Source organism: Castanea sativa, chromosome 1 (genome assembly GCF_040712315.1).
Source record: "Castanea sativa cultivar Marrone di Chiusa Pesio chromosome 1, ASM4071231v1".
Lineage (NCBI taxonomy): Eukaryota > Viridiplantae > Streptophyta > Magnoliopsida > Fagales > Fagaceae > Castanea > Castanea sativa.
The window spans coordinates 24,299,836-24,312,405 of record NC_134013.1 but is presented as its reverse complement, the minus strand read 5'-3'; the positions used below and the strand labels follow the sequence as shown (position 1 = coordinate 24,312,405).

The following is a 12,570-nucleotide window of genomic DNA, read 5'->3' as shown; positions in this document are numbered from 1 at the left end:
AGGAATTTTTTGACCCAACCCACCATGGTGGGTTAAAAAAAATTCAACTCAACCCAATCCATCATATAAGTCCAATCCAACCCAACCCAACTCACATGGGTCGGGTCGGGTCGAGTCGGGGTTGAAGAGGAATGAGGAGAGCTTGTGTGTGTGGTGGTGAAGTCACTATTGTGTCTAAGAGAGGAGAGTGAGATTTTGAGATATTATTAATTTGAGAGAGAGAGAGAGATAGAGAGAGATGGCAGGGACAGCTAAGGTTCGGGTTTGTTTGGTGTGGGTCCATCATAGCGAGGTTAGGGGTTTACTCCAGCGACTAGGTTAGAGTTTTTGAGAGAGAGAGAAAGAGTTATGAACTTCAGAAATCAGAGGGTTTGAGGTGTTTATGAAGATTTATATATAAAGCTCGACATCGTTTGGTTCTTATTGTTTTACCCTTCCCAACTCTAACAGCTTCATCGAACCAACATCAAAATGGACCTTAGTCTCCGATCTCCAATTTCAGTTCTATCTGCCGGTACGTTGAGTGGTGCAGCTCCATCAATTCTGGGGGTAGCAATGGTGCAATCGATTTATGCACATCCCTAATTATTTCTAGGGGTGTGCATGAGTTGGATTGAGTCGGGTTAAAGGAATTTTTTGACCCAACCCACCATGATGGATTAAAAAAATTCGACCCAACCCAATCCATCATATAAGTCCAACCCAACCCAACTCAACTCACATGGGTCGGGTCGGGGTTGAACCCATGGGTTGGACAATATTTTTTTTATTACTATTATTATTAAATTGAGCAGAAAAAAATATATCACATCTGTCACCTGAGTTGATAAATAAAATATAAATTAATATATGAACTAATATTCAAACTCAATTATACATTAATATATGAACTAATATACATTAATATTGGCTTTCATATAGGATAGGAGGAAGAGCTGGATATTTTTTTAAAAAAATTAATTAATTATATAATATATTTTAAATATATGGGTGGGTCGGGTCGGGTTTGGTGAGTTTGAAATTTTATAACCTGAACCCAACCTGACCTACTATTAAAAAAAATTTGGTAACCTAACCTAACCCACCAAGCCCTGAAAACCGACCCAACCCGGCAGGTTGGTTTGGGTCGGAACAGGTTGGGGGGTTAACTGCATACCCCTAATTATTTCTATGACGTATACTTTGTTCTTTTCATTCATGTTTGGAAGGATTATTGAATCATATCCAATTTAATTTATGAGGTCTGCCTAATTAAAAGGTCAATTTGAAGCTATAGCACACCATCTAATTCTGAATAATTTGCGCGCTGACGTGCATTGTGATAAAGTTACGTCTTATTCTTGAACGATGAAATGTTATAGATTACGATTACTTATTCAATTTTTCTTTCTAGGAATTACTTTTACAAATTACTTGCAAAGTTTATGCAAAATAACCAACGAACAACTTGTTTAACTTAGCTCCACCTCTTGGCCTTTCTCGCAATTAATCTAAACAGACCTGACATCACTATTTGCAATCCTACATATATACCACTAACTCACTCACTCTTCTTGATTTTTTACTATAATATTATATGATTACGTGGATTACACCCATGCGACAAGTACACATTTTTTACTAGTCTATGCTGTGAAGCCCACACAACAGTACTAGTCCAAAATTGCGCTACCTACCCATGTATATCATTCAGTCAAGTAATCCATACAACTAGGGTCAAGAGAGCAATTCGCTTTATCCTGTGCTTGAATGCATATACAAGCTTACATGGACATGCTACGTCATGATGTCCCTCTCTTACGTGGTACATGACCCCTTCCACACCTCCACAAAAGTTTAGACAAGTTCAAACGTTCATAGCACCACGAAACCGGCCATTTTATACCATGTCTATAATATATCACCAACAAGTAGCCAAATTTTACTAATATCTATTTAATTATTCCCCTCTACTCCATTGACTTTGCTCCCCTTAAATATTTCATGTCCTGTCTAAATACACTTCTTGAGAACCAAATCGGCAATGCTTGTATCACTATTACTAATTTACTATCATCATCATCTCCTCAAATAATTTCTCCTTTCTCTGTTTATTCCTATTCAGTATTCATTGTTTACCTCTATTTATTATTCAGCATGGATTCATCAAACATCCCTGGCAGTAAATCATTCAAAAGAGAGATACAAGGTGCTCGTCCTGCGCCTCTCAAAGTACATAAAGATTCCCACAAGATCAAAAAACCACCACTAGCGCCGCAACATCCCTCACAACCACAAGTTCAGCATCGCCCGCCGATCATAATCTACACGGTCTCACCAAAGATAATTCACACCAACCCTAATGACTTCATGAACCTAGTTCAACGCCTAACCGGTTTATCATCATCATCATCATCTTCTTCTACATATTCTTCCTCATCAGCGCAAGCAGCTCGGTCCAGTATTAATCCATTAAACAGCGGTGCACTATCACCAGCGGCTTGTTATGCAACGATAGAGAAGGCTAGGGACTTTCCTGAAGGGAAGAAGAAACAGCAAGCCGGGGAAGCGAGTAGTGTGGAAGAGATGGAGATGGTTCATGGGGTTGAAAGGACAGGTTCGTTTCCGGGGATTTTGTCACCAGGGCCGGCTTCACTTCCTTCAATTCCTCCAAACTTTTTCTCTCCACCATCTGATCCTAGCCCGTTTACCTCCTTCTTGCATGATTTAAGCCCTGCGCTTCAAGCCGGTAGCAAAAATTACCAAGAAGGTAGTTTCATGCTTAGTCCTTCAAACTTCTTTTCACCTTATATGATTTCCCCAACAGCACCATCCTTAGATTTGTTCCACAATTTATTTGACAATTGATTTTCTTTTTGGTTCTGAAAGAGCAGAGGAATAGAGGTCTTTTTTGGTGTAGCTTTAATGCTGAAGATGATAGAATGGGGCACAAAACTCTAAAAGAAATAAATTTTGGTGTGGATGCTAGTTGGAAACTTATTAATGGCATTACCTGTTTCTTTTATTCAAATAGTTTAATTTGGTAGGCCACATGTTGGTGGCAATTGGTCTCAAATTTCATCTTTGTCTTATTTTGATTACATTCTTTGTCATGTATTGTGGCGTGTAATCTGCAACATTTACATTTTTTTAATTTCTCTCTTCGTATGCTTTTTGCACAAATTTTACACTTTGCTTCCTCCTCATCCCCCATGTTAGAGATTTTATTATTCTTTTTTTTTTTTTTTGGTTAGATGCATTAATGCAGAATGTGGCAGCAGTGCAGGTATGCTAGTGAATACTAATTTTCATTTGCCAACATATTATCTGGAAAAACAATTCAGCAACACTTCTTTTTTTTGGTTCTTTTCAATATTTGGTGGTTCATTATGAGTTAAAAAATCCCTCTTAATTAGGGGAATATTGATGGATTAAAAGTTCAATGTCTTCATTGCCATTTACATAATTACATGCACGGCATTCAATCAAGAAAACCTATCATGTTGAACGGGGCCATTGAAGAAAACTTTAGGCACCTAAAACTAAGGTGATGAAGTATTTAGTGTAGATTTGTTCTTTTAGGATCAGTTTGTAAGTTGTTGTGATTGACAGAGAACAGGTAATAGTCGCCAAGTGACTGATACATAGAAGTGATTGCCTTTCCTTTCATATTTTGCTTCTTACAATTAATATGCAATTGTTTGTACCTGTAGTTACTTCATCTAAATCTTTACTTCTGTTCTAATGCACGATGCCATATACCAATCTTACCATACAAATCTCTTGATAGCCACATCTTGCGTTTGACCATATGGGGTAACTAATTTATAAAAAATAATAATAATAATAATTAATGCTAGTGGAGAGTGGTTGTTGCTATTTTTGTTATGTTTAGGTACTTTTGGGTTTTAGGCTTTTAGCCCAAATAGGCATATATTTGGTTCATCTTTAGGAGAAATTATAAGATCCATTAGGAGAACTGTTGAAGCAGTCCTCTATAGTTCTTCTAACCAATAAAACAATGTCATTCATGCAAATATGACATCACCTAATGATTTTTTCTTTATTATGCTGATTAGGAAGCTGACTCACACATTTGCATAGATGACATTATTTTAATGGTTGGGAGGACCACTTCAATAGTCCTCCCGGTAGACCTAATAATTTCTCCATCTTTAGGCTACTTTTGTTTAAGAAACGACAATGATTTGTTACAGAATCCTTATATGCTTGTTTTGGAGGGGAGATTTCATATTGTAATTTAAGGGAAACACGCCACACTAATTTTCTTAGAGTTCAAATTGGGGGAAATGTGAAATTAGGGCTCAAATTGGGGGTAATTTAGGGAAAATACCATGGTATAATTTTTTTTTTTTTAAATCTAATACCACATCAGAATTAAATTAGGCTACACGATCTCCTTACTAGCCATGTTTACAAGAAATTTAATGGAATATGACAAAAGGACCAAAAAAGCTCCTTCACACTTTGTTAGGAGTCCATAAAGGAATGGAATGCAATGGAATGAGTTATTCATAAAGGAATAGAAAGAAAATGAATGAAATGAAATTGAATATATTTAAGGAATGGAATGAAGTAATCTTTTTTGGATATTTTAATATAAAAGAATAAAAACAAATGAAATGTAAATAACTTTTTTGGGAGTAACATAAAATAAATTTAATGGAATTATTTTACAACAACATTAAAGTTATACCCCTATTTTAAAATAAATGGCGGAGTGTTTAAGGGTTATTATGGGAGTTTTTGTGAAAATTTTACTAAATTTAATTTCATTCCCTCCAGTTCCTCCCAATTTTAGGAAATGAAAGTTTGAAATTTTAAGAGAAAAAAGAAAAATGAGTGTTCTCTATTACTTATTCCATTCTCCTACTTAAACTCCCAAACAAGTAGATGACCTTTCAATTATCTCCATCAAAACTCTCAAATAATGGAATGAAATGAATATTCTTAATTGATTATTTTCATTTCATTTATTTCCCTCCTCCCTAAGGCTATCTAACAGACCTAAAGACCTAATGCACTGAACAAATTGACTGGACCCAAGCCCACCACCTTCCAATCTGACCACTCCGATGGTCGGTGGTAAGTCTCTTCCTCTAAAAACTAACACCGGCAAGTCAAATGACATGTGGCAGGTCTCCTCCTCCAAAACCCACCATTTGACCGCAACCCATTGAAGGCTTGATTTGCCAAATCCAATTTTTCTCTTCGGTCAGCAGCAGGTTGAGATTTGCTTCACATGATCAAGTCAAGTTGAGTGCGGATTGAGCCCAAACCCAATCTAACCCAACTCATGGACACTCTTACTCTTCCCAAACATAGTGTTAGGGGCTAAGCTCACTTTGTACATTAGAGAATAAAACTACTCAAAGGTTAAACTTTAGAAATCAGTATATTTTAACCATGATTTTTCAAACCCCTTATTGATGACCGCTCCAATGCTTCAGTTTGTAAAATTGCCAGAGTCCATCCTTGATGATGCCATTTGAACCCTCTAAAAGCATTTGAACCCTCTAAATAGTTGGTTTGGTCGGTGCTGCGATGTTTATTGACACCCCTAGTAGTACTGGCTGTTCCTATTTGCTTATTGTTATTGGTAGTCCCGTTTAAAACTTTCAAATACTGCCTCGAAATGATATGCAAACCACGTTATAATCATTCAAAAATGAACAAACATGGAATAACACATTTATGATTAATGGAAGCACATGCATTGACAAGAACGAACAATTAAAAGTATCTACACATGTACCATGCAAAACAACTTGATTTAATATGAGTCCGTTGACTCTATAACTAAATTCATGGGTAATGTTAAATTGTTAATGCTAGCTAAAATCTACACTATTAACAATGTTAGAAACACTTAACTCATTTTTACAAACTAGACTCATAAATTTCGTAGACACAAATATGACTAGGTCGAACCTACACCTATCCAACTCAAACTATTTGTCATTTAAGCAATACTTCAGGAAATAGTCTAAGAATTTCTTTTTCTTTTTCCATTACTTCACATAGACTTGTATACGTTTTAGGTATATAAAGATAAAAATTAAAAACAATATATGAAGTTTGAAAAAAGTTTAACTTTCAAAAAGTGTGTTTTGATAATGTGTTATCAAACAGACAAGCTAGTCAACTTAGCTTGATCTTGATACTTGATACACTTCTATTTGAGGAGGTTTTTGTCTTGGTTTTTTCTTGAACAAGTAATATTACAGGTATTACAAGTTTTACTACATTAAATTTACAAACTAATATGTCACTAATCATAAAGAGATAATTCAAATATATTCATTTATTAGGTAATTGAATCCCACCAATTATAGTTATTACCACATTAATCATTTTTTAGGGTTTATGTAGTACCTTTAAAGTTTAAACTTGTCATGTATTCATTTCTTTCATTATAAAACAACTAAAGTTTAAAATAAAAAATAAAATAAAAATCAAACACAGCATATCATAATTGATGAAACCTGGAGCAAAAGATTTATATTCATGTGTGAAAAAGTTTAAGATCGTGAAACTTGCATGAATTATTTAACAGCTATATAAATAAATAAATAAAACAAAACAAAAACAAGTTGATTTGGGCATATTGGTCCATTTAGATTGAAGGGAATAAAGTAAAGTAGAGTAGATTTAGCATAAAATTAACTTATTTTTAGTCAACTCTACTCTACTCCCCTCTACTTTCCTTCCTTCCCCTCCCATCCAAACAAGCCATAAATAAAGCTCACCTGAACTTTTAGTGCAAAACCTCAACCATATGTAACTGGAAATGCTTAAAATATTCATCCTAGCTAGCTCAACTCGTTTTACCAGCATTGACTTTTACTCGAGGTTCCCAATACATTGTTACAATGATGTAAAGCACTAATTTCTCAAGAAGATCTAGAAAGTGTTGCAGAGTAGATCCATTCAAGTCTTTTAATTACATTTCATATTAGTAAAACCATGTGACTAACACTTTGATGTTGACTACGACAAAAACTTTTATTACTTGCTCAATTACCATCTAGAAGGTAAGGATCATTGCTCTAAATAGGGTATACTGTATGAACACATCAATTTTTGGGGTTTCAAAGTCAAATATATTCAATAAAATACTCAAAAAAAAAACTTGTTTAATTTTCTCTCTATATATTTATTTTTTTCTCTTAAAGAAAGGTGGGAGTGGTTAGATAAGAACACGTTTAATTATGAAAGAAAACTAGCCCACTAAAGATCAAATTGTACTATTATTTTAGATAATTGTTACTTTAAACGTAAACGCTGAAAGCAAAAGTTGGATTTTGGTTGGCATAATATAACCTAAACGGGCTACTTATTACCACAAAAATATAAAAACTAGATTAAAAAAATAAGAGGCTGGATTTGATTGTGCAAACTTTATATCAACCTAATACTTGGGAAGACTTCCTGGTCATTGTGCTGGGACCATGTAGAGAAGGGTTTCCATTGATCTCCTTTCCAGTTTGCTGAGCGTCGGCAATAATAATTGAACCTGGCTCAGTTAGAACCTGTAGGGCCTTTTTCTGACCGTGATCACATACCAACTATTGAAGGGTTGACCTTGTTAAGCTCGGGTTTGTTTGTGGAAGTCAAGTTTAAAATTCAACATCAGCCCAGGGAAAATCGATGATTGAGTATTAGACTATTAGTATTGTTGGTGCTAAAAATTTTAGCATTTAGCACACTAAAAAAGACTACTTTTACACCCCACTTAACAATTTTTAGGAAACTGAGTCTAATTCTTAATAATATTGGGCATAACAGGGAGATCAACCCAATACGCAACGGAAAAAAAAAAAAATCTTGAGCCCTAATTGAAGTATAGCACCTCAAGAAATGGCCCAAAGCTCCCATACCGAGGTCCATAAAGCATAGACGCTCGGGTGGTATTAGGAAAGGTCTCATCGTCATCGGAACATCCGAAATGGATTCTCGGAAGAAATGATCAAGGATCCAGGGGTGGTTTCTAGATAAAGTAACAGTCAGCTTCACATTAATTCAATCCACTTGCTTGGTGCAGCTGCATTTATTGCTGAATGACTGACCTGAAAAATGCTTTAAGCCCCAAAAGTCTATATTCATCGTGAAAAAAATAAGGAAGGTGTCTGATGGAGCAAGCATCTTGTTAGCTATATGATGACAGTAAGTTCCAAGAAGGAAGGCAGAGAGGAGTATAAAAAGGAGCAGAATATGCAAAAGAAGGGGACTAGCAATTTTTAGATTAAAAAAAAAAAAAACAAAAAAAGTGAGTAACTGAAAGAAAATGTATGTTTGAAGTGACGGTGTTTGTCTAATAAAAGTGGTTTTTGTTGATTGTTCTTGATTGACATTTTTGGTTTCTCACCCTTGTTCAAGTCTCACATTGTAGATTCATTCCTACCCATTCAACACAAATTAGTTGTGATGTTAGAAAACTGTTTTTAACCCCCCACAGATAATATAAAAAATCCAATTGCCAAACCAACACAACGTTAGTAAATATAATTTTATAAATTCACAAAGGAAAATCATTCTATTTAATTAACTCAAATAGAGTAATTTCAATTATAATCTACTTATAAATTATTAACATAAATTTGTGAATGGCTAACAATTTTTAGTTGTGCTTTTATTATATATGGGAAAAGAATAACTTAATCAAGTTACTAATGAATGTGCTTGAGCCTGTTCGACCAAAAAAAAAAATTGAATTAAACTTGAACATGTAATCAAGTTACTCTACTCAAGTTCAAAAATAAAATTAAGTGAACAATCTTGAACTTTTATAATCAGCTTGGGTTGTTTATAGCCCTAGTCCTAGTATCCTCTAACTTCAACTAAGTCAAACCATGTTTGGAACCAAAAACACATATTTAAGAGTTCGATTACATGCGGAGAAAGTGTTAAGCACCCCATGATACCTAAACAAAGTTGATACCTAACTTTGATATCTCTTACTAAAGCTGTGCAAAATAAAGTTCACTTATCTAACCCAATTTTCAGGAACATATATCATATAATATCATGCATGTATCAAGACTAATATATATGGTAAAATAATTTTAATTAAAATTATATTTAAACTTGTCAACTTGTAATTGAGTTTCTTGTAGAGAAAACTATTTTAATAATTAGCGGGTCACGTCAACAAAGCACCTTTTACAATAATATGTAAATTTCATGGTGAGCTACATGTCAAAAGTATAACCTTGAAACTCAATTAAAAAATCATGGTGGATAATTGAATTGATTTAAATAAATAATGAAACTTTTTTTGAAGTTTTTGAACTTTTGGTATTAGAACTTTTATTAAAATGACATTTTAAACATTTTTAAATTTTAGTATATAGGAACCTAAACGAAATTATCATGATAATTTTATACTAATAATGAGCCATTTTACGAAAAGCACTACGTGTGATGGGGATAAGTTTTTAGCATGAAGTAATCAATAAATTTTCTATATGGTATAAGAAAAGTTTTTCTACTAGGCACAAGTACTTGTAGAATAAAGTTTGATTAGCATACATTTTCCTTATAATAATATAATTCAATAAGGACAAAGTTTTGGAGGAAAATTTCTCTAACTCACTGCGTGAATTTAAATAACCATTCACGTGTATTTTTAACTACATAACATATTTAGTGAATAATGTGAGTTGTTTAAATTAATGAATAAGTCATATTATTTGATACACTTGAATGGTTTTGTAAATCATCTAAGAATCATCAAATTGTGCCCATGGCCAAACCTAATAACCCAATCTGCCAAGCCCAATGCTGTTATTGTCCATGGGCAACCCACTAGTCCATTGGGGCAAGCCATAGGCTGGTTTTTCTGCCCATGGGAGCTAGGCCAGATTGTTCCTCAAAATTTATAGCAAACATTTTTTTTTTTTTTTGGAGGGGTGGTGTGAAGGGTTAAACTTGAGACGTGATAAATACTTTAAAATCACTCACTAATCACTAAGATACTAAAGAATTTGTGTTAAATTATGCTTTGTTAAATATATATTTTGTTAGTACTCTAGTAACTTTGAATTTTTATAATAAATAAATAAGTGGGAAAACTATTTAAAACCTTAATAGAATAAATAAAACAGGTTTTGAGTCTTTTGACCTAAAAATTAAATTAGTTTTAAATTCTTTAATTCTTTTTCTTTTAAAAAAAAATTGATTCCATCCTTAAGAAAAATAAAAATAAAAATCTTTCCTTAAGAAAATTGGAGGCATAACTATTGAAAAGAAATTGATTTAAAATTTCTTTAAAAATATAACTATAAGAGACAAAAATAATGAGAGATGAGAATGGCCCATAGAGCTTGAGAATTGAATTTGAGAGATTTTTAGTGAGAAAAATGAGATGGTTATATATAGGTTTTAGGATATTTAAAAAATATAAAATATATAATAATAAATAAAAAAAGAGCATGAACTTATCGTTTGGAAAGAAACAAAATTTAAAGGAAATAAATTCATTCTATCCCACGGTCATCCCTCTTTTTTTTAAGGAAATAATCAATTGTTTTTATATTTTAAGAAAACGTTCATATTACTTTTTTTTAAGGAAATAATAAAAAAATTTAAAACTTATTTAATTTTTTTTTTTCAGTCATAACTTATTTTAATTTTCTCTATTAGGTTTTTCATAGTTTTTTTTTTCGTTTTCTATTTTTCAATAGTAAAAAAATGTCCAACAGAGATATATATATACACACACACTAGACTAATAGCAAAATATTTATTTAGTATAAACATAATTTAACACAATCACTTTAAGTACCTTAATAATTAGGTATGTGGTCTTCAAATATTTATCATGTCTCAAGTTAGGCCGCCCATTGGCCCAATAGTGGGCTATTTGGTAATCCTTAAATCCGATAGAAACTTCTTGTATGCTATCACAGGAGTCGAGATGTCTTGGGGATAAAAAAGTAAATTTCTAAAATAGATAAGAGGGTTTCTATTTGGACTCAAAAGGCAGCCTACAAAAGTCAAGTATACAACCAAAATACAAAACCCAAACTCACTCCTTGTCCAGATTGGGTTTCATGAAACTCTTAGCCTCCCTACTTACATTGGCCCAAATTGATTTCCAAATGGATTTAAACTGGATCTTATGCAAAATTAGCTTGCAACTTCCATTGTTAGCTAGCACAGAATTAAGCACCCAGCTTCCCATAACAACACTATCGAGGATCCTCACTCCTTCAAAGCAACAACTGAGGAAGAACACACTTTGATATCCTTCCCACAGTTTCAGAATCTGCAGACCAGCTATAAGAACTTTCTACCCTTTTTTTTTGTCTTCTTTATTCTATGTTAGAGCATTCAAAATGAACTCAACAGTGTTCTAGTTAATTTTTTTTACTAGAAAATCATTTTTCTATTTTAGCTACCTACTTTATTGAAGACACCCTCCAACAAATTCTTTTTTTTTTTTTTTTCTCTCTCTATTCTATTAAAATATTCTTTTTTTTATTCGTTCTTTATTTTTTATCAAACAGACATAATATCACAAATTCGCACAAATCTTTCCCTGAACCCACAACAGTTGCAATCTGCACAAATCCTCAAACTTACACCTCAACAAATTCATTAGCTTTTCCAAAAGGAGCAGTAAAAGCCTCCTTTTTATTAAATTTGAAATCTTAAACTTTTTTTTTTTTACTAGTTGAGATTTCTATACTTCTATTTTCTTCTGCTAATCATAAATTGCGCTGTCTACATGCTTCTCATTCATCTAGTCTTATGCAAGTTCAACATTATTTATTAAAAGAGCACATAGCAATTTCCTGATAACAGAATGGGTACACTTACAATCCAATTTATCATTTAACTGTTAACATACATCAGGGAAAAGCAATTCTGGTCCATCTGTTTGAAGTTTCTCTGACAACCATAATCATCTCAGAGTTACAAAGTTTTCAACATGGACTTCAGCAGGGAGAGGAGAAGGGGTCATAAATAAAACATCATCACCATCATCATCATCATTACATAACCACTCTAAAATTAACTGAATTTCTTGCTCCTAATACGGGTCCCCATAAACAATAAATATTGTTAGTGACCTTTTGTGTTCCTACTCTTTGCTCTTTCACATAATGTTTCTCTCAAAATCTTTTCTACCTCTATTCATATTTTAATTGAAATGTTGTATCTCCTGTTCTAGTTTATGATCATTTCTTACTCACTTTTATTTATCTTGGCATGAAGGAAGTCAATTAGTACATTCAATGCAGGATCAGCTTTTCATTCTCCTGATGTTCTCCATGGGTAAAAATGGAGCCAAGACGAAATAAAAATGCAAAATGAACACAGAACGGTATAAGTTTAATTATTAATACAGATTCAGGACTGAATGTTGATTAATTTCAATTTACTTTAACACAAATTTAAACTTTAAAAAACTATAGATAAAAAATAAAATGAAAGAACGTTCATACCCATTTGGCAAACTGAATTTTTTTCATCATCCTCAACAATGATCAAACTTACTAACAAAGAAAAAATCCATACCCATGTGGAAAACTCATCAGAAATTTAAATGACAAAAACAACTAG

At 33.0% G+C, this 12,570-nt stretch overlaps 1 protein-coding gene across 1 annotated transcript; it reads left to right on the top strand.

The window, feature by feature from the left end:
• Nucleotides 1-2,034: 2,034 nt before the first annotated feature.
• On the top strand, nt 2,035-3,133 carry LOC142621641 (nuclear speckle RNA-binding protein B). Its single transcript, XM_075794953.1, has one exon. The coding sequence runs from the start codon at nt 2,137-2,139 to the stop codon at nt 2,845-2,847; it is 711 nt and encodes a 236-aa protein (XP_075651068.1). The 5' UTR covers nt 2,035-2,136; the 3' UTR covers nt 2,848-3,133.
• The last annotated feature ends 9,437 nt before the right edge of the window (nt 3,134-12,570 follow it).